Genomic DNA, 27,696 nt, shown 5'->3' with positions numbered 1-27,696 from the left:
CCCTCTCTCTCTCTGTCTCACTCTCTCTCCGTCCTTCCCCTGTCTCTGCGTCCTCCCTCCCTCTCTCTCTCCCTGGAGTGGGTATTGTTCACTTTATAAAAGCACAGGTGTCCGTGGTGGTGCCTGGGGGGAAATCACGCAGCTAATTGCTGCTTCGTTTCCGACACAACAGTGGTGGGACCTTCAGAAACAAAGCACATTGCCTCTCAACGCCTCTGACGTCCGAGGAGGTGCAAGGCGCTACAGGAATTCAAGTGCGTAAGGGGAAGGGGTTTTTAGCTTGGGGGAGCGGCCGCCGTTTGTCGACACGAGTACAAACCCGTCACCTACCCCCTGTCGTAGAGAATGCAGTACGGGATGTAGAGCGTCCGCAGAAACTCCAGATGTCGCGGTAACTCCAGTCCTGAAAAAGAAGCATTTTTAGCCGGGGGAAATCCTCCCGCCGTCATCGCCCAGCGTTGTGCCCCCCCCCCCCACCCCGCACCCCTCCCAAAACTGGCCAGTGGGCCCAGGGCAGGGCAAATCGCCAAGGGGTCTCCACGGCTGATATTCGACTGCAGCAAGCATCGCAGGCGCGCCACACCCGCAGCTTCCCCCGGGCCGAGGCTCACAGCACCAGGCAGACAATAACGCCAAACGGCTCTGCCACCGTAGGAGGAAGGCCCGACTTGAGCGATTCACGTCTCCAGAGGGCGGGCAGCTGCCCTTAGCAGGTCTCGAAGTACACCAATCTCCGGCCCCGCATCCACGGGGGAGACTCCAACCGGCCGCGTGGAGATGCCGAGTCCACCCCGAATCCCGTCTGAACATCCGGAACAGAGAGATGATCGATATGCGAAAGGGACGTGATTCAGTACTGAGGGAGTGCCGCACTGAGGGAGGGTCAGTGCTGAGGGAGTGCCGCACTGTCAGAGGGTCAGTACTGAGGGAGCGCCGCACTGTCAGAGGGTCAGTACTGAGGAGCGTCGCACTGTGGGAGGGTCAGTACTGAGGGAGCTCCGCACTGTGGGAGGGTCAGTACTGAGGGAGTGCCGCACTGTCAGAGGGTCAGTACTGAGGGAGCGTCGCACTGTGGGAGGGTCAGTACTGAGAGAGTGCCGCACTGTCGGAGGGTCAGTACTGAGGGAGTGCAACACTGAGGGAGGGTCAGTACTGAGGGAGCGCCGCACCGTGGGAGGGTCAGTACTGAGGGAGCACCTCACTGTCGGAGGGTCAGTGCTGAGGGAGTGCCGCACTGTGGGAGGGTCAGTACTGAGGGAGCGCCGCACTGTCAGAGGGTCTATACTGAGGGAGTGCCGCACTGTGGGAGGGTCAGTACTGAGGGAGCGCCACACTGTGGGAGGGTCAGCACTGAGGGAGCGCCGCACTGTCGGAGGGTCAGTACTGAGGGAGCGCCACACTGTGGGAGGGTCAGCACTGAGGGGAGCGCCGCACTGTGGGTGGGTCAGTACTGAGGGAGCACCGCACTGTGGGAGGGTCAGTACTGAGGGAGCGCCGCACTGTCAGAGGATCAGTACTGAGGGAGCACCGCACTGTCAGAGAGTCTGTACTGAGGAGAGCCGCACTGTCAGAGGGTCAGTACTGAGGGAGCTCCACACTGTGGGAGGGTCAGTACTGAGGGAGCGCCGCACTGTCGGAGGGTCAGTACTGAGGGAGCTCCACACTGTGGGAGGGTCAGTACTGAGGGAGCGCCGCACTGTGGGAGGGTCAGTACTGAGGGAGCGCCGCACTGTGGGAGGTGTCAGTACTGAGGGAGCGCCGCACTGTCAGAGGGTCAGTACTGAGGGAGCGCCGCACTGTGGGAGGGTCAGTACGGGGGGGGGGGCGCCGCACTGTGGGAGGGTCAGTACTGAGGGAGCGCCGCACTGTGGGAGGGTCAGTACTGAGGGAGTGCTGCACTGTCAGAGGGTCAGTACTGAGGGAGTGCCGCACTGTCAGAGGGTCAGTGCTGAGGGAGCACCGCACTGTGGGAGGGTCAGTACTGAGGGAGTGCCGCACTGTGGGAGGGTCAGTACTGAGGGAGCGCTGCACTGTCGGAGGGTCAGTGCTGAGGGAGCGCTGCACTGTGGGAGGGTCAGTACTGAGGGAGCGCCGCACTGTGGGAGGGTCAGTACTGTGGGAGCGCCGCACTGTGGGAGGGTCAGTACTGAGGGAGCGCTGCACTGTGGGAGGGTCAGTACTGAGGGAGCGCCGCACTGTGGGAGGGTCAGTACTGAGGGAGCGCTGCACTGTCGGTGGGTCAGTACTGAGGGAGCGCCACACTGACAGAGGGTCAGTACTGAGGGAGCGCCACACTGACAGAGGGTCAGTACTGAGGGAGCGCCGCACTGTCAGAGGGTCAGTACTGAGGGAGTGCTGCACTGTCAGAGGGTCAGTGCTGAGGGAGTGCCGCACTGTCAGAGGGTCAGTGCTGAGGGAGCACCGCACTGTGGGAGGGTCAGTACTGAGGGAGTGCCGCACTGTGGGAGGGTCAGTACTGAGGGAGCGCTGCACTGTCGGAGGGTCAGTGCTGAGGGAGCGCTGCACTGTGGGAGGGTCAGTACTGAGGGAGCGCCGCACTGTGGGAGGGTCAGTACTGTGGGAGCGCCGCACTGTGGGAGGGTCAGTACTGAGGGAGCGCTGCACTGTGGGAGGGTCAGTACTGAGGGAGCGCCGCACTGTGGGAGGGTCAGTACTGAGGGAGCGCTGCACTGTCGGTGGGTCAGTACTGAGGGAGCGCCGCACTATCAGAGGGTCAGTACTGAGGGAGCGCCACACTGACAGAGGGTCAGTACTGAGGGAGCGCCGCGCTGTCGGAGGGTCAGTACTGAGGGAGCTCCGCCAGGTGCCAGGTCGGTGTCCGTCTTTCAGGATGAGGTGTTTAACTGCGGCCCCCGTATTTCCCCTCAGAGGGAGGTAAGAAATCCCACCCCCACCGAGCCGGGGGAGGTCGGTTTTGGCGCAATTCTCCCCCAGCAGGAATGTAAAAACATCACAGTGCTGTCAGCGGGATCTTGCTGTGCTCCGATTAGCGCCTGTCGTGCGGAGGGACACCTGTGAAGCTGCGAACGGGCCTATAAAAATCCCGCCGTGCCTCTGCACTGATGTGTACGGAGCGTGAGTGTGTCCGACACACGGCACCTCGTTACTCTGCGACCCACCAGCAGGGGGTTCACCCGCATGTACTCTGGCCAGCCGGCATCCGTCATACTCATGGGGTTGAGGGTCCGCGAGTAGGGGTCTGTCCGCCGGGTACCCATCAGGACGGCCTTGATGTGAGGCTGCTCTTTCTTCAGATCCATCAGGGCCTCCATAATGTCGCCACACACAGTGTATATCTGGAGCTGGTACCTGGGAGGAAGGAAGTTAGTAGGTGTGGAAGCCAGGTATTTCTAATACACCTCATATCGGTAAAAGATGGCTGTTTAACGTAAATGTTAAGCCCCAGTCTTACCCATATTAAATTAAGGATTTCAACATTTACAAAACATAAGTTTCATAGAGGAAGCATAATTACTAGATTAAAACAGACAGTTTGGATACATTTTCCAAGTCCGTGTCCAAGGACAGAGCAGGACCACAGCAACAGCATTGCCGGACAAGACAACATACGAACTAGGAGCAGGAGTAGGCCATTCGGCCCCTCGAGCCCGCTCGGCCGTTCAACGAGATCATGGCTGACCTTTTGAGGACTCAGCTCCACTTTCTGGCCCGAACACCATAACCCTTAATCCCTTTATTCTTCAAAAAATTATCTATCTTAATCTTAAAAACATTTAATGAAGGAGCCTCTACTGCTTCACTGGGCAAGGAATTCCATAGATTCACAACCCTTTGGGTGAAGAAGTTCCTCCTAAACTCAGTCCTAAATCTGCTTCCCCTTATTTTGAGGCTATGCCCCCTAGTTCTGCTTTCACCCGCCAGTGGAAACAACCTGCCCGCATCTATCCTATCTATTCCCTTCATAATCTTATCTGTTTCTATAAGATCCCCCCTCATCCTTCTAAATTCCAACGAGTACAGTCCCAGTCTACTCAACCTCTCCTCGTAATCCAACCCCTTCAGCTCTGGGATTAACCTAATGAATCTCCTCTGCACACCCTCCAGTGCCAGTACGTCCTTTCTCAAGTAAGGAGACCAAAACTGAACACAATACTCCAGGTGTGGCCTCACTAACACCTTATACAATTGCAGCAGAACCTCCCTAGTCTTAAACGCCATCCCTCTAGCAATGAAGGACAAAATTCCATTTGCCTTCTTAATCACCTGTTGCACCTGTAAACCAAATTTTTGCGACTCATGCACTAGCACACCCAGGTCTCTCTGCACAGCAGCATGTTTTAATATTTTATCAAAATCTTAAAACATGAAGGCTCCATTATTATTATAGCTAAGCCAGCAGTAAACCACTTTTTGCTGGCTTTCATGAATCACAATATCGTATTCTTTAACATAGACAAGTATGCAGATACGCCACAATTAGAAGTAATGTTGCATATTGAAGATGGGCAGCTTGCCGTCAAATGAGACGTGTTTGAGTCTAACCCGTTTAGGATTATATTAGGGTGTGATTAGATGACTTAAGATAGATATGGAACAGTACAACTGAAGAGTTCGGTAGCATTGTGGATTGCTTCACAGCTCCAGGGTCCCAGGTTCGATTCCGGCTTGGGTCGCCGTCGGTGCGGAGTCTGCACGTCCTCCCCGTGTGTGTGTGTGTGTGTGTGTGCGTGGGTTTGCTCCGGGTGCTCCGGTTTCCTCCCACAGTCCAAAGATGTGCAGGTTAGGTGGGACTGACCGTGATAAATTGCCCTCAGTGTCCAAAATTGCCCTTCATGTTGGGTGGGGTTACTGGGTGATGGGGATAGGGTGGAGGTGTTGACTTTGGGTAGGGTGCTCTTTCCAAGAGCCGGTGCAGACTCGATGGGCCGAATAGCCTCCTTCTGCACTGTGAATTCTGTGATAATCTATGACGAGTTTCGTTTAGCCATTTGTTGGGTAGGTTTTGAAGGTAGTTGGGGAGGTTTAGGTAGATTGGTAGGGTAGGTTTTGTTGGTAGTTTGTTACTTTTTGTTTTGTTGGTTTGAAGCTGAAGATTAGCTCTCTCTCACTCGCTTTTTCAATTCACTGTCTCCCTGTATTCATATTTCATTTTCAGACTTTGACTTTTAAAAGTTATTGTCGAGCTGTCTGCCGAAGCAAGAAGATCATTTCTGCGATTCTTTGAAAGCTTCAAATTGTCTACGAATTGCCTTTTAAATGGCTTACAAATTGTAATCAATGGAAGAGAAATAAAACAATTTCTATTTGCACCTGAGAAGTTTTAACTGCAAATTTCTACTGAGTCCCAGTATTCGCAAATTGCTGCTGGTAACTGAATGGTAGAAATCCTTCAGTAGGTCTGAATTATAAATCTCCCCGAGAATGAATATGGGAAGGTAACAGGTTAAATATTTCAATAACAGAACACTGCACATCAAACAATCTAATCGACGGGTTCTATATAGAACATACAGTGCAGAATGAGTCCATTCAGCCCATCGAGTCTGCACCGACCCACTTAAGCCCTCACTTCCATCCTATCCCCGGAACCCAATAACCCCATCTAACCTTTTTGGACACCAAGCGCAATTTATCACGGCCAATCCACCTAACCTGCACGTCTTTGGACTGTGGGAGGAAACCGGAGCACCCGGAGGAAACCCACGCAGACACGGGGAGAACGTGCAGACTCCGCACAGACAGTGACCCAAGCCGGGAATCGAACCTGGGACCCTGGAGCTGTGAAGCCACGGTGCTAACTACTATGCAACCATGTTGTGTTTCTGGAACCCACCTCTTCATTCACCTGAGGAAGGAGCAGTGCTCTGAAAGCTAGTGATTCGCAACAAACCTGTTGGACTTTAACCTGGTGTTGTAAGACCTCTTACTATATATAGAATAGAGGGGTTTGGGGTGGTTTATATATAGAATAACAGATACCCGGGAGTGAGTTACAGACTGGAATCTAATCGAGGGGTTCGGGGTGGTTTATATAGAATAACAGATACCCGGGAGTGAGTTACAGACTGGAATCTAATCGAGGGGTTCGGGGTAGTTTATATACAGAATAACAGATACCCGGGAGTGAGTTACAGACTGGAATCTAATCGAGGGGTTCGGGGTGGTTTATATATAGAATAACAGGTACCCGGGAGTGAGTTACAGACTGGAATCTAATCGAGGGGTTTGGGGTGGTTTATATATAGAATAACAGATACCCGGGAGTGAGTTACAGACTGGACTCTAATCGAGGGGTTCGGGGTGGTTTATATATAGAATAACAGATACCCGGGAGTGAGTTACAGACTGGAATCTAATCGAGGGGTTCGGGGTGGTTTATATATAGAATAACAGATACCCGGGAGTGAGTTACAGACTGGAATCTGATCGAGGGATTCGGGATGGTTTATATATAGAGTAACAGATACCCGGGAGTGAGTTACAGACTGGAATCTAATCGAGGGGTTCGGGGTGGTTTATATAGAATAACAGATACCCGGGAGTGAGTTACAGACTGGAATCTAATCGAGGGGTTTGGGGTGGTTTATATATAGAATAACAGATACCCGGGAGTGAGTTACAGACTGGAATCTAATCGAGGGGTTTGGGGTGGTTTATATATAGAATAACAGGTACCCGGGAGTGAGTTACAGACTGGAATCTAATCGAGGAGTTTGGGGTGGTTTATATATAGAATAACAGATACCCGGGAGTGAGTTACAGGCTGGAATCTAATCGAGGGGTTCGGGGTGGTTTACATATAGAATAACAGATACCCGGGAGCGAGTTACAGACTGGAATCTAATCGAGGGGTTCGGGGTGGGTTATATATAGAAAAACAGATACCCGGGAGTGAGTTACAGACTGGAATCTAATCGAGGGGTTCAGGGTGGTTTATATGCAGAATAACAGATACGCGGGAGTGAGTTACAGACTGGAATCGAATCAAGGGGTTCAGGGTGGTTTGTATATAGAATAACAGATACCCGGGAGTGAGTTGCGGATTGGAATATAATCGAGGGGTTCAGGGTGGTTTATATATAGAATAACAGATACCCGGGAGTGAGTTACAGACTGGAATCTATTCGAGGGGTTCAGCATGGTTTTTATATAGATTAACAGATACCCGGGAGTGAGTTAGGGACTGGAATCGATTCGAGGGGTTCAGGTTGGTTTATATCTAGAATAACAGATACCCGGGAGTGAATTACAGGCTGGAATCTAATCGAGGGATCGGGATGGTTTATATCTAGAATAACAGATACCCGGGAGTGAATTACAGACTGGAATAAATCGAGGGGTTCGGGGTGGTTTATATATAGAATAACAGATACCAGGGAGTGAGCTACAGACTGGAATCTAATCGAGGGGTTAGGGGTGGTTTATATATAGAGAATAACAGATATCCGGGAGTGAGTTACAGACTGGAATCTAATCGAGGGGTTAGGGGTGGTTTATATATAGAATAAAAGATACCCGGGAGTGAGTTACAGACTGGAATCTAATCGAGGGGTTCGGGGTGGTTTATATATAGAATAACAGATACCCGGGAGTGAGTTACAGACTGGAATCTAATCGAGGGGTTCAGTGTGGTTTATATATAGAATAACAGATACCCGGGAGTGAGTTACAGACTGGAATCTAATCGAGGGGTTCGGGGTGGTTTATATATAGAATAACAGATACCCGGGAGTGAGTTACAGACTGGAATCTAATCGAGGGGTTAGGGGTGGTTTATATATAGAGAATAACAGATATCCGGGAGTGAGTTACAGACTGGAATCTAATCGAGGGGTTCGGGGTGGTTTATATATAGAATAACAGATACCCGGGAGTGAGTTACAGGCTGGAATCTAATCAAGGTGTTCGGGGTGGTTTATATACAGAATAACAGATACCCGGGAGTGAGTTACAGGCTGGAATCTAATCAAGGTGTTCGGGGAGGTTTATATATAGAATAACAGATACCCGGGAGTGAGTTACAGACTGGAATCTAATCGAGGGGTTCGGGGTGGTTTATATACAGAATAACAGATACCCGGGAGTGAGTTACAGACTGGAATCTAATCGAGGGATCGGGATGGTTTATATCTAGAATAACAGATACCCGGGAGTGAGTTACAGACTGGAATCTAATCGAGGGATCGGGGTGGTTTATATCTAGAATAACAGATACCCGGGAGTGAATTACAGACTGGAATAAATCGAGGGGTTCGGGGTGGTTTATATATAGAATAACAGATACCCGGGAGTGAGTTACAGACTGGAATCTAATCGAGGGGTTCAGGGTGGTTTATATATAGAATAACAGATACCCGGGAGTGAGTTACAGACTGGAATCTAATCGAGGAGTTAGGGGTGGTTCATATGTAGAGTAACAGATACCTGGGAGTGAGTTACAGACTGGAATCTAATCGAGGGGTTCGGGGTGGTTTATATACAGAATAACAGATACCCGGGAGTGGGTTACAGACCGGAATCTGTGAGGGGTTCGGGATGGTTTATTAATAGAATAACAGATGCCCGGGAGTGAGTTACAGACTGGAATATAATCGAGTGGTTCGGGGTGGTTTATATATAGAATAACAGACACCAGGATGTGCGTTACAGACTGGAATCTAATCGAGGGGTTCGGGGTGATTTATATACAGGATAACAGATACCTGGGAGTGAGTTACAGACTGGAATCTAATCGAGGGATTCAGGGTGGTTTATATATAGAATAACAGATACCCGGGAGTGAGTTACAGACTGGAATCTAATTGAGGGGTTCGGGGTGGTTTAGATATAGAATAACAGATACCCGGGAGTGAGTTACAGGCTGGAATCTAAACGAGGGATTCAGGGTGGTTTATATATAGAATTACAGATACCCGGGAGTGAGTTGCAGACTGGATCTAACTGAGGGGTTCGGGGTGGTTTATATGTAGAGTGACAGAAACGTGGGAGTGAGTTACAGGCTAGAATCTAATCGAGGGGTTCGGGGTGGTTTATATATAGAATAACTGATACCCGGGAGTGAGTTACAGACTGGAATCTAATAGAGGGGTTCGGGATGGTTTATATATAGAATAACAGACACCAGGGTGTGCGTTACAGACTGGAATCTAATCGAAGGGTTCGGGGTGGTTTTATATAGAATAACAGATACCCGGGAGTGGGTTACAGACTGGAATCTAATCGAGGGGTACGGGGTGGTTTATTTCTAGAATAACAGATACCCACGAGTGAGTTACAGACTGGAATCTAATCGAGGGGTTCGGGGTGGTTTATATACAGAATAACAGATACCCGGGAGTGAGTTACAGACTGGAATCTAATCGAGGAGTTAGGGGTGGTTCATATGTAGAGTAACAGATACCTGGGAGTGAGTTACAGACTGGAATCTAATCGAGGGGTTCGGGGTGGTTTATGTACAGAATAACAGATACCCGGGAGTGAGTTACAGACTGGAATTTAATCGAGGGGTTCGAGGTGGTTTATATATAGAATAACAGATACCCGGGAGTGGGTTACAGACCGGAATCGGTGAGGGGTTCGGGATGGTTTATTAATAGAATAACAGATACCCGGGAGTGAGTTACAGACTGGAATCTAATCGAGTGGTTCGGGGTGGTTTATATATAGAATAACAGACACCAGGGTGTGCGTTACAGACTGGAATCTAATCGAGGGGTTCGGAGTGATTTATATACAGGATAACAGATACCTGGGAGTGAGTTACAGACTGGAATCTAATCGAGGGGTTCAGGGTGGTTTATATATAGAATAACAGATACCCGGGAGTGAGTTACAGACTGGAATCTAATTGAGGGGTTCGGGGTGGTTTATATATAGAATAACAGATACCCGGGAGTGAGTTACAGACTGGAATCTAATCGAGGGATTCGGGGTGGTTTATATATAGAATAACAGATACCCGGGAGTGAGTTACAGGCTGGAATCTAAACGAGGGATTCAGGGTGGTTTATATATAGAATTACAGATACCCGGGAGTGAGTTGCAGACTGGAATCTAATTGAGGGGTTCGGGGTGGTTTATATGTAGAGTGACAGATACGTGGGAGTGAGTTACAGGCTAGAATCTAATCGAGGGGTTCGGGGTAGTTTATATACAGAATAACTGATACCCGGGAGTGAGTTACAGACTGGAATCTAATAGAGGGGTTCGGGATTGTTTATATATAGATTAACAGACACCAGGGTGTGCGTTACAGACTGGAATCTAATCGAAGGGTTCGGGGTGGTTTTATATAGAATAACAGATACCCGGGAGTGGGTTACAGACTGGAATCTAATCGAGGGGTACGTGGTTTATTTCTAGAATAACAGATACCCAGGAGTGAGTTACAGACTGGAATCTAATCGAGGGGTTCGGGGTGGTTTATATACAGAATAACAGATACCCGGGAATGAGTTACAGACTGGAATCTAATCGAGGGGTTCGGGGTGGTTTATATATAGAATAACAGATACCCGGGAGTGGGTTACAGACTGGAATCTAATCGAGGGGTTTGGGGTGGTTTATATACAGAATAACAGATACCCGGGAGTGAGTTACAGACTGGAATCTAATCGAGGGGTTCGGGGTGGTTTATATATAGAATAACAGATACCCAGGAGTGAGTTACAGACTGGAATCTAATCGAGGGGTACGGGGTGGTTTATTTCTAGAATAACAGATACCCAGAAGTGAGTTACAGACTGGAATCTAATCGAGGGGTTCGGGGTGGTTTATATGTAGAGTGACAGATACGTGGGAGTGAGTTACAGGCTAGAATCTAATCGAGGGGTTCGGGGTGGTTTATATACAGAATAACTGATACCCGGGAGTGAGTTACAGACTGGAATCTAATAGAGGGGTTCGGGATTGTTTATATATAGAATAACAGACACCAGGGTGTGCGTTACAGACTGGAATCTAATCGAAGGGTTCGGGGTGGTTTTATATAGAATAACAGATACCCGGGAGTGGGTTACAGACTGGAATCTAATCGAGGGGTACGGGGTGGTTTATTTCTAGAATAACAGATACCCAGGAGTGAGTTACAGACTGGAATCTAATCGAGGGGTTCGGGGTGGTTTATATACAGAATAACAGATACCCGGGAGTGAGTTACAGACTGGAATCTAATCGAGGGGTTCGGGGTGGTTTATATATAGAATAACAGATACCCGGGAGTGGGTTACAGACTGGAATCTAATCGAGGGGTTTGGGGTGGTTTATATACAGAATAACAGATACCCGGGAGTGAGTTACAGACTGGAATCTAATCGAGGGGTTCGGGGTGGTTTATATATAGAATAACAGATACCCAGGAGTGAGTTACAGACTGGAATCTAATCGAGGGGTACGGGGTGGTTTATTTCTAGAATAACAGATACCCAGAAGTGAGTTACAGACTGGAATCTAATCGAGGGGTTCGGGGTGGTTTATAAACAGAATAACAGATACCCGGGAGTGAGTTACAGGCTGGAATCTAATTGAGGGGTTTGGGGTGGTTTATAGATAGAATAACAGATACCCGGGAGTGGGTTACAGACTGGAATCAAATCGAGGGTTTTGGGGTGGTTTATATACAGAATAACAGATACCCGGGAGTGAGTTACAGACTGGAATCTAATCGAGGGGTTCGGGGTGGTTTATATATAGAATAACAGATACCCGGGAGTGAGTTACAGACTGGAATCTAATCGAGGGGTTTGGGGTGGTTTATATATAGAATAACAGATATCCGGGAGTGAGTTACAGACTGAATTCTAATCGAGGGGTTCAGGGTGGTTTATGTATAGAATAACAGATACCCAAGAGTGAGTTACAGACTGGAATCTAATCGAGGGGTACGGGGTGGTTTATTTCTAGAATAACAGATATCCGGGAGTGAGTTACAGATTGGAATCTAATCGAGGGGTTCAGGGTGGTTTATATATAGAACAACAGATACCCGGGAGTGAGTTACAGACTGGAATCTAATCGAGGGGTTCGGGGTGGTTTATATATAGAATAACAGATACCCGGGAGTGAGTTACAGACTGGAATATAATCGAGGAGTTAGGGGTGGTTCATATGTAGAGTAACAGATACCTGGGAGTGAGTTACAGACTGGAATCTAATCGAGGGGTTCGGGGTGGTTTATATACAGAATAACAGATACCCGGGAGTGAGTTACAGACTGGAATTTAATCGAGGGGTTCGAGGTGGTTTATATATAGAATAACAGACACCAGGGTGTGCGGTACAGACTGGAATCTAATCGAGGGGTTCGGGGTGATTTATATACAGGATAACAGATACCTGGGAGTGAGTTACAGAGTGCAATCTAATCGAGGGGTTCAGGGTGGTTTATATATAGAATAACAGATACCCGGGAGTGAGTTACAGACTGGAATCTAATTGAGGGGTTCGGGGTGGTTTATATATAGAATAACAGATACCCGGGAGTGAGTTACAGACTGGAATCTAATTGAGGGGTTCGGGGTGGTTTATATATAGAATAACAGATACCCGGGAGTGAGTTACAGGCTGGAATCTAAACGAGGGATTCAGGGTGGTTTATATATAGAATTACAGATACCCGGGAGTGAGTTGCAGACTGGAATCTAATTGAGGGGTTCGGGGTGGTTTATATATAGAATAACAGACACCAGGGTGTGCGTTACAGACTGGAATCTAATCGAAGGTTTCGGGGTGGTTTTATATAGAATAACAGATACCCGGGAGTGGGTTACAGACTGGAATCTAATCGAGGGGTACGGGGTGGTTTATTTCTAGAATAACAGATACCCAGGAGTGAGTTACAGACTGGAATCTAATCGAGGGGTTCGGGGTGGTTTATATACAGAATAACAGATACCCAGGAGTGAGTTACAGACTGGAATCTAATCGAGGGGTTCGGGGTGGTTTATATATAGAATAACAGATACCCGGGAGTGGGTTACAGACTGGAATCTAATCGAGGGGTTCGGGGTGGTTTATATACAGAATAACAGATACCCGGGAGTGAGTTACAGACTGGAATCTAATCGAGGGGTTCGGGGTGGTTTATATATAGAATAACAGATACCCAGGAGTGAGTTACAGACTGGAATCTAATCGAGGGGTACGGGGTGGTTTATTTCTAGAATAACAGATACCCAGAAGTGAGTTACAGACTGGAATCTAATCGAGGGGTTCGGGGTGGTTTATAAACAGAATAACAGATACCCGGGAGTGAGTTACAGACTGGAATCTAATTGAGGGGTTCGGGGTGGTTTATATATAGAATAACAGATACCCGGGAGTGGGTTACAGACTGGAATCAAATCGAGGGTTTTGGGGTGGTTTATATACAGAATAACAGATACCCGGGAGTGAGTTACAGACTGGAATCTAATCGAGGGGTTCGGGGTGGTTTATATATAGAATAATAGATACCCGGGAGTGAGTTACAGACTGGAATCTAATCGAGGGGTTTGGGGTGGTTTATATATAGAATAACAGATATCCGGGAGTGAGTTACAGACTGAATTCTAATCGAGGGGTTCAGGGTGGTTTATGTATAGAATAACAGATACCCAAGAGTGAGTTACAGACTGGAATCTAATCGAGGGGTACGGGGTGGTTTATTTCTAGAATAACAGATATCCGGGAGTGAGTTACAGATTGGAATCTAATCGAGCGGTTCAGGGTGGTTTATATATAGAACAACAGATACCCGGGAGTGAGTTACAGACTGGAATCTAATCGAGGGGTTCGGGGTGGTTTATATATAGAATAACAGATACCCGGGAGTGAGTTACAGACTGGAATATAATCGAGGGGTTCGGGACGGTTTATATATAGAATAACAGATACCCGGGAGTGAGTTACAGACTGAATTCTAATCGAGGGGTTCGGGGTGGTTTATATATAGAACAACAGATACCCGGGAGTGAGTTACAGACTGGAATCTAATCGAGGGTTTCGGAATGGTTTATATATAGAATAACAGATACCTGGGAGTGAGTTACAGACTGGAATCTAATCGAGGGGTCGGTACGGTTAATATATAGATAACAGATACCCGGGAGTGAGTTACAGACTGAATTCTAATCGAGGGGTTCGGGGTGGTTTATATATAGAATAACAGATACCCGGGAGTGAGTTACAGACTGGAATCTAATCGAGGGGTTCGGGACGGTTTATATATAGAATAACAGATACCCGGGAGTGAGTTACAGACTGAATTCTAATCGAGGGGTTCGGGGTGGGTTATATATAGAATAACAGATGCCCGGGACTGACTTACAGACTGGAATCTAATCGAGGGGTACGGGGTGGTTTATTTCTAGAATAACAGATACCCGGGAGTGAGTTACAGACTGGAATTTAATCGAGGGGTTCGGGGTGGTTTATATATAGAATAACTGGTACCCGGGAGTGAGTTACAGACTGGAATCTAATCGAGGGGTTCGGGGTGGTTTATATATAGAATAACAGATACCCGGGAGTGAGTTACAGACTGGAATCTAATCGAGGGGTTCGGGACGGTTTATATATAGAATAACAGATACCCGGGAGTGAGTTACAGACTGAATTCTAATCGAGGGGTTCGGGGTGGTTTATATATAGAATAACGGATACCCGGGAGTGAGTTACAGACTGGAATCTAATCGAGGGGTTCGGGACGGTTTATATATAGAATAACAGATACCCGGGAGTGAGTTACAGACTGAATTCTAATCGAGGGGTTCGGGGTGGGTTATATATAGAATAACAGATACCCGGGACTGACTTACAGACTGGAATCTAATCGAGGGGTACGGGGTGGTTTATTTCTAGAATAACAGATACCCGGGAGTGAGTTACAGGCTGGAATTTAATCGAGGGGTTCAGGGTGGTTTATATATAGAATAACTGGTACCCGGGAGTGAGTTACAGACTGGAATCTAATCGAGGGGTTCGGGGTGGTTTATATATAGAATAACAGATACCCGGGAGTGAGTTACAGACTGGAATCTAATCGAGGGGTTCGGGATGGTGTATATATAGAATAACAGATACCCGGGAGTGAGTTACAGACCTGAATCTAATCGAGGGGTTCGTGGTGGTTTATATATAGAATAACAGATACCTGGGAGTGAGTTACAGACTGGAATCTAATCGAGGGGTTCGGGATGGTTTATATATAGAATAACAGATACCCGGGAGTGAGTTACAGACTGGAATCTAATCGAGGGGTTCGTGGTGGTTTATATATAGAATAACAGATACCCGGGAGTGAGTTACAGACTGGAATCTAATCGAGGTGTTCGGGATGGTTTATATATAGAATAACAGATGCCCGGGAGTGATTTACAGACTGGAATCTAATCGAGGGGTTCGGGGTGGTTTATATATAGAATAACTGATACCCGGGAGTGAATTACAGACTGGAATATAATCGAGGGGTTCGGGGTGGTTTATATATAGAATGACAGATACCCGGGAGTGAGTTACAGACTGGAATCTAATCGAGTGGTTCACGGTGGTTTATATATAGAATAACAGATACCCCGGAGTGAGTTACAGACTGGAATCTAATCGAGGGGTTCGGGGTGGTTTATATATAGATTAACAGATACCCGGGAGTGAGTTACAGACTGGAATCTAATCGAGGGGTTCGGGATGGTTTATATATAGAATAACAGATACCCAGGAGTGAGTTACAGACTGGAATCTAATCGAGGGGTTCGGGGTGGTTTATATATAGAATAACAGATACCCGGGAGTGAGTTACAGACTGGAATCTAATCGAGGGTTCAGGGTGGTTTATATATAGAATAACAGATACCCGGGAGTGAGTTACAGACTGGAATCTAATCGAGGGTTTCGGGGTGGTTTATATATAGAATAACAGATACCCGGGAGTGAGTTACAGACTGGAATCGAATCGAGGGGTTCGGGGTGGTTTATATATAGAATAACAGATACCCGGGAGTGAGTTACAGACTGGAATCTAATCGAGGGGTTCAGGGTGGTTTATATATAGAATAACAGATATCCGGGAGTGAGTTGCAGACTGGAATCTAATCGAGGGGTTCGGGGTGGTTTATATATAGAATAACAGATACCCGGGAGTGAGTTACAGCCTGGAATCTAATCGAGGGGTTCGGGGTGGTTTATATATAGAATAACAGATACCTGGGAGTGAGTTACAGACTGGAATCTAATCGAGGGGTTTGGAGTGGTTTATATATAGAATAACAGATACCCGGGAGTGAGTTACAGACTGGAATCTAATCGAGGGGTTTGGAGTGGTTTATATATGGAATAACAGATACCCGGGAGTGAGTTACAGACTGGAATCTAATCGAGGGGTTCGGGATGGTTTATATATAGAATAACAGATACCTGGGAGTGAGTTACAGACTGGAATCTAATCGAGGGGTTCGGGGTGGTTTATATATAGAATAACAGATACCCGGGAGTGAGTTACAGACTGGAATCTAATCGAGGGGTTTGGGGTGGTTTATACATAGAATAACAGATACCCGGGAGTGAGTTACAGACTGGAATCTAATCGAGGGGTTCGGGGTGGTTTATATAGAATAACAGATACCCGGGAGTGAGTTACAGACTGGAATCTAATCGAGGGGTTCGGGGTGCTTTACATATAGAATAACAGATACCCGGGAGTGAGGTACAGACTGGAATCTAATCGAGGGGTTCGGGGTGGTTTATATATAGAATAACAGATATCCGGGAGTGAGTTACAGACTGGAATCTAATCGAGGGGTTCGGGGTGGTTTATATATAGAATGACAGATACCCGGGAGTGAGTTACAGACTGGAATCTAATCGAGTGGTTCAGGGTGGTTTATATATAGAATAACAGATACCCGGGAGTGAGTTACAGACTGGAATCTAATCGAGGGGTACAGGGTGGTTTATATATAGAATAACAGATACCCGGGAGTGAGTTACAGACTGGAATCTAATCGAGGGGTACAGGGTGGTTTATATATAGAATAACAGATACCCGGGAGTGAGTTACAGACTGGAATATAATCGAGGGGTTCGGGGTGGTTTATATAGAGAATAACAGATACCCCGGAGTGAGTTACAGACTGGAATCTAATCGAGGGGTTCGGGGTGGTTTATATATAGATTAACAGATACCCGGGAGTGAGTTACAGACTGGAATCTAATCGAGGGGTTCGGGATGGTTTATATATAGAATAACAGATACCCAGGAGTGAGTTACAGACTGGAATCTAATCGAGGGGTTCGGGGTGGTTTATATATAGAATAACAGATACCCGGGAGTGAGTTACAGACTGGAATCTAATCGAGGGTTCAGGGTGGTTTATATATAGAATAACAGATACCCGGGAGTGAGTTACAGACTGGAATCTAATCGAGGGTTTCGGGGTGGTTTATATATAGAATAACAGATACCCGGGAGTGAGTTATAGACTGGAATCGAATCGAGGGGTTCGGGGTGGTTTATATATAGAATAACAGATACCCGGGAGTGAGTTACAGACTGGAATCTAATCGAGGGGTTCAGGGTGGTTTATATATAGAATAACAGATATCCGGGAGTGAGGTGCAGACTGGAATCTAATCGAGGGGTTCGGGGTGGTTTATATATAGAATAACAGATACCCGGGAGTGAGTTACAGCCTGGAATCTAATCGAGGGGTTCGGGGTGGTTTATATATAGAATAACAGATAGCTGGGAGTGAGTTACAGACTGGAATCTAATCGAGGGGTTTGGAGTGGTTTATATATAGAATAACAGATACCCGGGAGTGAGTTACAGACTGGAATCTAATCGAGGGGTTTGGAGTGGTTTATATATAGAATAACAGATACCCGGGAGTGAGTTACAGACTGGAATCTAATCGAGGGGTTCGGGATGGTTTATATATAGAATAACAGATACCTGGGAGTGAGTTACAGACTGGAATCTAATCGAGGGGTTCGGGGTGGTTTATATATAGAATAACAGATACCCGGGAGTGAGTTACAGACTGGAATCTAATCGAGGGGTTTGGGGGTGGTTTATATATAGAATAACAGATACCCGGGAGTGAGTTACAGACTGGAATCTAATCGAGGGGTTCGGGGTGGTTTATATAGAATAACAGATACCCGGGAGTGAGTTACAGACTGGAATCTAATCGAGGGGTTCGGGGTGCTTTACATATAGAATAACAGATACCCGGGAGTGAGGTACAGACTGGAATCTAATCGAGGGGTTCGGGGTGCTTTACATATAGAATAACAGATACCCGGGAGTGAGGTACAGACTGGAATCTAATCGAGGGGTTCGGGGTGGTTTATATATAGAATAACAGATATCCGGGAGTGAGTTACAGACTGGAATCTAATCGAGGGGTTCGGGGTGGTTTATATATAGAATAACAGATACCCGGGAGTGAGTTACAGCCTGGAATCTAATCGAGGGGTTCGGGGTGGTTTATATATAGAATAACAGATACCTGGGAGTGAGTTACAGACTGGAATCTAATCGAGGGGTTTGGAGTGGTTTATATATAGAATAACAGATACCCGGGAGTGAGTTACAGACTGGAATCTAATCGAGGGGTTTGGAGTGGTTTATATATAGAATAACAGATACCCGGGAGTGAGTTACAGACTGGAATCTAATCGAGGGGTTCGGGATGGTTTATATATAGAATAACAGATACCTGGGAGTGAGTTACAGACTGGAATCTAATCGAGGGGTTCGGGATGGTTTATATATAGAATAACAGATACCTGGGAGTGAGTTACAGACTGGAATCTAATCGAGGGGTTCAGGGTGGTTTATATATATAGAATAACAGATACCCGGGAGTGAGTTACAGACTGGAATCTAATCGAGGGGTTTGGGGTGGTTTATATATAGAATAACAGATACCCGGGAGTGAGTTACAGACTGGAATCTAATCGAGGGGTTCGGGGTGGTTTATATAGAATAACAGATACCCGGGAGTGAGTTACAGACTGGAATCTAATCGAGGGGTTTGGGGTGCTTTACATATAGAATAACAGATACCCGGGAGTGAGGTACAGACTGGAATCTAATCGAGGGGTTCGGGGTGGTTTATATATAGAATAACAGATATCCGGGAGTGAGTTACAGACTGGAATCTAATCGAGGGGTTCGGGGTGGTTTATATATAGAATAACAGATACCCGGGAGTGAGTTACAGCCTGGAATCTAATCGAGGGGTTCGGGGTGGTTTATATATAGAATAACAGATACCTGGGAGTGAGTTACAGACTGGAATCTAATCGAGGGGTTTGGAGTGGTTTATATATAGAATAACAGATACCCGGGAGTGAGTTACAGACTGGAATCTAATCGAGGGGTTTGGAGTGGTTTATATATAGAATAACAGATACCCGGGAGTGAGTTACAGACTGGAATCTAATCGAGGGGTTCGGGATGGTTTATATATAGAATAACAGATACCTGGGAGTGAGTTACAGACTGGAATCTAATCGAGGGGTTCGGGATGGTTTATATATAGAATAACAGATACCTGGGAGTGAGTTACAGACTGGAATCTAATCGAGGGGTTCAGGGTGGTTTATATATATAGAATAACAGATACCCGGGAGTGAGTTACAGACTGGAATCTAATCGAGGGGTTTGGGGTGGTTTATATATAGAATAACAGATACCCGGGAGTGAGTTACAGACTGGAATCTAATCGAGGGTTTCGGGGTGGTTTATATAGAATAACAGATACCCGGGAGTGAGTTACAGACTGGAATCTAATCGAGGGGTTTGGGGTGCTTTACATATAGAATAACAGATACCCGGGAGTGAGGTACAGACTGGAATCTAATCGAGGGGTTCGGGATGGTTTATATATAGAATAACAGATACCTGGGAGTGAGTTACAGACTGGAATCTAATCGAGGGGTTCAGGGTGGTTTATATATATAGAATAACAGATACCCGGGAGTGAGTTACAGACTGGAATCTAATCGAGGGGTTCAGGGTGGTTTATATATAGAATAACAGGTACCCGGGAGTGAGTTACAGACTGGAATCTAATCGAGGGGTTCAGGGTGGTTTATATATAGAATAACAGATACCCGGGAATGAGTTACAGACTGGAATCTAATCGAGGGGTTCAGGGTGGTTTATATATAGAATAACAGGTACCCGGGAGTGAGTTACAGACTGGAATCTAATCGAGGGGTTCAGGGTGGTTTATATATAGAATAACAGGTACCCGGGAGTGAGTTACAGACTGGAATCTAATCGAGGGGTTCAGGGTGGTTTATATATAGAATAACAGATACCCCGGAGTGAGTTACAGACTGGAATCTAATCGAGGGGTTCGGGGTGGTTTATATATAGAATAACAGATACCTGGGAGTGAGTTACAGACTGGAATCTAATCGAGGGGTTCGGGATGGTTTATATATAGAATAACAGGTACCCGGGAGTGAGTTACAGACTGGAATCTAATCGAGGGGTTCAGGGTGGTTTATATATAGAATAACAGGTACCCGGGAGTGAGTTACAGACTGGAATCTAATCGAGGGGTTCAGGGTGGTTTATATATAGAATAACAGATACCCCGGAGTGAGTTACAGACTGGAATCTAATCGAGGGGTTCGGGGTGGTTTATATATAGAATAACAGATACCTGGGAGTGAGTTACAGACTGGAATCTAATCGAGGGGTTCGGGATGGTTTATATATAGAATAACAGGTACCCGGGAGTGAGTTACAGACTGGAATCTAATCGAGGGGTTCGGGATGGTTTATATATAGAATAACAGGTACCCGGGAGTGAGTTACAGACTGGAATCTAATCGAGGGGTTCGGGGTGGTTTATATATAGAATAACAGATACCCGGGAGTGAGTTACAGACTGGAATCTAATCGAGGGGTTCGGGATGGTTTATATATAGAATAACAGATACCCGGGAGTGGGTTACAGACTGGAATCTAATCGAGGGGTTCGGGATGGTTTATATACAGAATAACAGACACCCGGGAGTGAGTTACAGACTGGAATCTAATCGAGGGGTTCGGGGTGGTTTATATATAGAATAACAGATACCCGGGAGTGAGTTACAGACTGGAATCTAATCGAGGGGTTCGGGGTGGTTTATATATAGAATAACAGAGACCCGGGAGTGAGTTACAGACTGGGAAAGTTACCTCTTACATGTGTCTTGAATGAACTGCTCCATTTCTGGGAACGGTGAAATAATTCGGACGTACAGAGCGTGCAGCTGGTTTTCACGATCCGGATACATCCTGGGGAATAAGTGGGAAATTTACACGAAGCGTCTTTGGCATACTGTCGACTTCACCAGTCACTGCCTTGTTTTGGGAGTGGGGGGGGGGGGGGGGGGGGGGGGGGGGGGGGGGGGGATGGTCACCCTCTGTCGGGCACCTCTCTTCAGCTTCGCTATTCATCCAGTGCGGGTGCAGGCAGCAGGGCATTCAACTACAAGGGGCACCGCCGATAAACGCACACGTGTACCGTGATAGGCTGTCCAGCGATTTATGCTGTTGGATAGCAGGTTTAATATATAAAGAGGCACACTGACACCTGTATCTAACCCCGTGCTGTACCTGTCTTGGGAGTGTTTGATGGGGACAGTGTAGAGGGAGCATTACTCTGTATCTAACCCCGTGCTGTACCTGTCCTGGGAGTGTTTGATGGGGGCAGTGTAGAGGGAGCTTTACTCTGTATCTAGACCCCGTGCTGTGCCTGTCCTGGGAGTGTTTGATGGGGACAGTGTAGAGGGCGCTTTACTCTGTATCTAACCCCGTGCAGTACCTGTCCTGGGAGTGTTTGATGGGGACAGTGTAGAGGGAGCTTTACTCTGTATCTAACCCCGTGCTGTACCTGTCCTGGGAGTGTTTGATGGGGACAGTGTAGAGGGCGCTTTACTCTGTATCTAACCCCGTGCAGTACCTGTCCTGGGAGTGTTTGATGGGGACAGTGTAGAGGGAGCTTTACTCTGTATCTAACCCCATGCTGTACCTGTCCTGGGAGTGTTTGAAGGGGACAGTGTAGAGGGAGCTTTACTCTGTATCTAGACCCCGTGCTGTGCCTGTCCTGGGAGTGTTTGATGGGGACAGTGTAGAGGGCGCTTTACTCTGTATCTAACCCCGTGCTGTACCTGTCCTGGGAGTGTTTGATGGGGACAGTGTAGAGGGAGCTTTACTCTGTATCTAACCCCGTGCTGTACCTGTCCCGGGAGTGTTTGATGGGGACAGTGTAGAGGGAGCTTTACTCTGTATCTAACCCCGTGCTGTACCTGTCCTGGGAGTGTTTGATGGGGGCAGTGTAGAGGGAGCTTTACTCTGTATCTAGACCCCGTGCTGTGCCTGTCCTGGGAGTGTTTGATGGGGACTGTGTAGAGGGAGCTTTACTCTGTATCTAACCCCGTGCTGTGCCTGTCCTGGGAGTGTTTGATGGGGACAGTGTAGAGGGAGCTTTACTCTGTATCTAACCCCGTGCTGTACCTGTCCTGGGAGTGTTTGATGGGGACAGTGTAGAGGGAGCTTTACTCTGTATCTAACCCCGTGCTGTACCTGTCCTGGGAGTGTTTGATGGGGGCAGTGTAGAGGGAGATTTACTCTGTATCTAAGCCTGTGCTGTACCTGTCCTGGGAGTGTTTGATGGGGACAGTGTAGAGGGAGCTTTACTCTGTATCTAACCCTGTGCTGTACCTGTCCTGGGAGTGTTTGATGGGGACAGTGTAGAGGGAGCTTTACTCTGTATCTAACCCTGTGCTGTACCTGTCCTGGGAGTGTTTGATGGGGACAGTGTAGAGGGAGCTTTACTCTGTATCTAACCCTGTGCTGTACCTGTCCTGGGAGTGTTTGATGGGGACAGTGTAGAGGGAGCTTTACTCTGTATCTAACCCTGTGCTGTACCTGTCCTGGGAGTGTTTGATGGGGGACAGTGTAGAGGGAGCTTTACTCTGTATCTAACCCCGTGCTGTACCTGTCCTGGGAGTGTTTGATGGAGACAGTGTAGAGGGAGCTTCACTCTGTATCTAACCCCGTGCTGTACCTGTCCTGGGAGTGTTTGATGGGGACAGTGTAGAGGGAGCTTTACTCTGTATCTAACCCCGTGCTGTACCTGTCCTGGGAGTGTTTGATGGGGACAGTGTAGAGGGAGCTTTACTCTGTATCTAACCCCGTGCTGTACCTGTCCTGGGAGTGTTTGATGGGGACAGTGTAGAGGGAGCTTTACTCTGTATCTAACCCCGTGCTGTACCTGTCCTGGGAGTGTTTGATGGGGACAGTGTAGAGGGAGCTTTACTCTGTATCTAACCCCGTGCTGTACCTGTCCTGGGAGTGTTTGATGGGGACAGTGTAGAAGGAGCTTCACTCTGTATCTAACCCCGTGCTGTACCTGTCCTGGGAGTGTTTGATGGGGACAGTGTAGAGGGAGCTTTACTCTGTATCTAACCCCGTGCTGTACCTGTCCTGGGAGTGTTTGATGGGGGCAGTGTAGAGGGAGATTTACTCTGTATCTAAGCCTGTGCTGTACCTGTCCTGGGAGTGTTTGATGGGGACAGTGTAGAGGGAGCTTTACTCTGTATCTAACCCTGTGCTGTACCTGGCCTGGGAGTGTTTGATGGGGACAGTGTAGAGGGAGCTTTACTCTGTATCTAACCCTGTGCTGTACCTGTCCTGGGAGTGTTTGATGGGGACAGTGTAGAGGGAGCTTTACTCTGTATCTAACCCTGTGCTGTACCTGTCCTGGGGAGTGTTTGATGGGGACAGTGTAGAGGGAGCTTTACTCTGTATCTAACCCTGTGCTGTACCTGTCCTGGGAGTGTTTGATGGGGACAGTGTAGAGGGAGCTTTACTCTGTATCTAACCCCGTGCTGGACCTGTCCTGGGAGTGTTTGATGGAGACAGTGTAGAGGGAGCTTCACTCTGTATCTAACCCCGTGCTGTACCTGTCCTGGGGAGTGTTTGATGGGGACAGTGTAGAGGGAGCTTTACTCTGTATCTAACCCCCGTGCTGTACCTGTCCTGGAGTGTTTGATGGGGACAGTGTAGAGGGAGCTTTACTCTGTATCTAACCCCGTGCTGTACCTGTCCTGGGAGTGTTTGATGGGGACAGTGTAGAGGGAGCTTTACTCTGTATCTAACCCCGTGCTGTACCTGTCCTGGGAGTGTTTAATGGGGACAGTGTAGAGGGAGCTTTACTCTGTATCTAACCCCGTGCTGTACCTGTCCTGGGAGTGTTTGATGGGGACAGTGTAGAGGGAGCATCACTCTGTATCTAACCCCGTGCTGTACCTGTCCTGGGGGTATTTGATGGGGACAGTGTAGAGGGAGATTTACTCTGTATCTAACCCCGTGCTGTACCTGTCCTGGGAGTGTTTGATGGGGACAGTGTAGAGGGAGCTTTACTCTGCATCTAACCCCGTGCTGTACCTGTCCTGGGAGTGTTTGATGGGGACAGTGTAGAGGGAGCTTTACTCTGCATCTAACCCCGTGCTGTACCTGTCCTGGGAGTGTTTGATGGGGACAGTGTAGAGGGAGCTTTACTCTGTATCTAACCCCGTGCTGTACCTGTCCTGGGAGTGTTTGATGAGGACAGTGTAGAGGGAGCTTTACTCTGTATCTAACCCCGTGCTGTACCTGTCCTGGGAGTGTTTGATGGGGACAGTGTAGAGGGAGCTTTACTCTGTATCTAACCCCGTGCTGTACCTGTCCTGGGAGTGTTTGATGGGGACAGTGTAGAGGGAGCTTTACTCTGCATCTAACCCCGTGCTGTACCTGTCCTGGGAGTGTTTGATGGGGACAGTGTAGAGGGAGCTTTACTCTGTATCTAACCCCGTGCTGTACCTGTCCTGGGAGTGTTTGATGTGGACAGTGTAGAGGGAACTTTACTCTGTATCTAACCCCGTGCTGTACCTGTCCTGGGAGTGTTTGATGGGGACAGTGTAGAGGGAGATTTACTCTGTATCTAACCCCGTGCTGTACCTGTCCTGGGAGTGTTTGATGGGGACAGTGTAGAGGGAGCTTTACTCTGCATCTAACCCCGTGCTGTACCTGTCCTGGGAGTGTTTGATGGGGACAGTGTAGAGGGAGCTTTACTCTGTATCTAACCCCGTGCTGTACCTGTCCTGGGAGTGTTTGATGGGGACAGTGCAGGGGGAGCTTTACTCTGCATCTAACCCCGTGCTGTACCTGTCCTGGGAGTGTTTGATGGGGACAGTGGAGAGGGAGCTTTACTCTGTATCTAACCCCGTGCTGTACCTGTCCTGGGAGTGTTTGATGGGGGCAGTGTAGAGGGAGCTTTACTCTGCATCTAACCCCGTGCTGTACCTGTCCTGGGAGTGTTTGATGGGGACAGTGTAGAGGGAGCTTTACTCTGTATCTAAGCCTGTGCTGTACCTGTCCTGGGAGTGTTTGATGGGGACAGTGTCGAGGGAGCTTTACTCTGTATCCATCCCAGTGCTGTACCTGTCCTGGGAGCGTTTGATGGGGACAGTGTAGAGGGAGCTTTACTCTGTATCTAACCACGTGCTGTATCTGTCCTGGGAGTGTTTGATGGGGACAGTGTAGAGGGAGCTTTACTCTGTATCTAACCCCGTGCTGTACCTGTCTTGGGAGTGTTTGATGGGGACAGTGTAGAGGGAGCTTTACTCTGTATCTAACCCCGTGCTGTATCTGTCCTGGGAGTGTTTGATGGGGACAGTGTAGAGGGAGCTTTACTCTGTATCTTACCCCGTGCTGTATCTGTCCTGGGAGTGTTTGATGGGGACAGTGTAGAGGGAGCTTTACTCTGTATCTAACCCCGCGCTGTACCTGTCTTGGGAGTGTTTGATGGGGACAGTGTAGAGGGATCTTTACTCTGTATCTAACCCCGTGCTGTATTTGTCCTGGGAGTGTTTGATGGGGACAATGTAGAGGGAGCTTTACTCTGTATCTTACCCCGTGCTGTATCTGTCCTGGGAGTGTTTGATGGGGACAGTGTAGAGGGAGCTTTACTCTGTATCTAACCCCGTGCTGTACCTGTCCTGGGAGTGTTTGATGGGGACAGTGTAGAGGGAGCTGTACTCTGTATCTAACCCCGTGCTGTACCTGTCCTGGGAGTGTTTGATGGGGACAGTGTAGAGGGAGCTTTACTCTGTATCTAACCCCGTGCTGTACCTGTCTTGGGAGTGTTTGATGTGGACAGTGTAGCGGGAGCTTTACTCTGTATCTAACTAGCTGTAATGTGTGGGACGACTATTTCAGTCCTCCCACCCCTTGCATTTCCTCCACTCACACACCTGCTCACTGCTCCATGGAAGAGATGGACCAGGGCTGTGCAGTCCTTACCACCGTTAAATCCCACAGAGATCTCAGACAGACTGTACTGGGCCAGAGCATCCTCCACTATCCTCAGAGCTGCTGCCACCTTCTGGCCAAGCCGTGATTCTGCAGGGAACACAGCACACGTCATATTTTTGCAGTGTCAACCAATCAGTTGCAGGTTGGATGAGCATTAAGGCAGGAATGACAAAAACAGTCTACAGAGTCTATTTAAATAGCACACAGCAAGCAGTCTACCGAGTCTATTTAAACAACACACTACAGCAAACAGTCTACAGAGTCTATGTAAACAGCACATTGCAGAAGAGTCTAGAGTCTATTTAAATATCGCACTACAGCAGTCTACAGAATCTATTTAAACAGCACACTGCAGAAAACAGTCTACAGCGTCTATTTAAACAGCACACTGCAGCAAACAGTCTACAGAATCTAAAGAGCGCGACAGCAAACAGTCTACAGAGTCTATTTAAACAGAGTATTAGAGCTGTGGAAGAGTGGGGAGTATGTGGAACTCGCTCCCAGAGAAGGTAGTTGAGCTGATTGGCGTGGATGTATGTGGGGGGTGCGGGGATGGGGGGGGGGGGGGGATGGGGGGGAGAGGGAGCTGCGGGGATAGGGGGGGGGCGTACCTGACTGTGCCAGCCGGTATACGTCACGGGCAGAGACAGCCACGGGATCCTTCTCCAGGGGGACGACGGCCCCGACGGGTAGCCGCTCAAGTAGGAAGCGCTGCGCCTCTTCCAGCGGGGCCTCGCACTCCGAGTCGAGGGTCAGCTTGACCCGGTAGTAGTTGCTGGTCCAGTCGGGGTAGGAGCCCAGGCTGAGCTGGCGGCCAAAGCGGCGGTGGGCCTCGTCCAGCACCGGCGTGATGGCCATCTCCTCCGCGTCGACGAAGACCTCCCGGGTCGAGTAGCGCGTCCGCTCGTTGCGGAAGAGGTGCTCGAAGCCGTCGAGGGGCCCGCTCCAGGAGGGCGGGGGATGCCGGGGAAGACGAAGACGTTGCGCACGCTGACCAGCGGGTACTTGAGGCGCTCGCCCGTCAGCCCGTCCCGCCCGTAGTTGAGGCAGGCGGAGCGAGGAACCCGGGCCAGCTTCATCTGGGGGCTGGCCGGGTCGGCCTGTCCGAAGAAGCGCCCCACCAGGGTGGCCAGTTCGGGGTGGGGGAACGTGCTCTCGCCGAAGGCCCGGGCCACCCCCTCGAAGGTCACGTCGTCGTGCGTGGGCCCAATGCCCCCCGACGTCAGCACGTAGCGGTAGCGGCCGGCGAAGGAGGCCACCTCCTCGGCGATGGAGCCTATCTCGTCCGGGATGACCGACACCTTCTCCACCTTGACCCCCAGCGAGCGGAGCTTCCGACACATGAAGAAGGAGTTGGTGTCCTGAGTGTGGCC

At 48.4% G+C, this 27,696-nt stretch overlaps 1 protein-coding gene across 1 annotated transcript; it reads right to left on the bottom strand.

Moving 5' to 3' along the window:
• Positions 1 to 326: 326 nt before the first annotated feature.
• LOC140407649 (FAD synthase-like) lies at positions 327 to 27,696 on the bottom strand (the record flags this gene model as incomplete). Its single annotated transcript, XM_072494985.1, is given in 8 exon segments — positions 327 to 379; positions 382 to 403; positions 3,141 to 3,330; positions 21,161 to 21,259; positions 26,263 to 26,410; positions 26,935 to 27,259; positions 27,261 to 27,281; positions 27,283 to 27,696. Coding segments are annotated over 8 exon segments (1,272 nt in total), but the record flags the coding sequence as incomplete, so codon positions are not given.

The sequence above is a fragment of the Scyliorhinus torazame genome, unplaced genomic scaffold, assembly GCF_047496885.1.
Source record: "Scyliorhinus torazame isolate Kashiwa2021f unplaced genomic scaffold, sScyTor2.1 scaffold_1744, whole genome shotgun sequence".
NCBI classification, from domain to species: domain Eukaryota; kingdom Metazoa; phylum Chordata; class Chondrichthyes; order Carcharhiniformes; family Scyliorhinidae; genus Scyliorhinus; species Scyliorhinus torazame.
The sequence above is the reverse complement of the archived record's forward strand: the minus strand, read 5'-3'. Positions and strand labels throughout refer to the sequence as shown.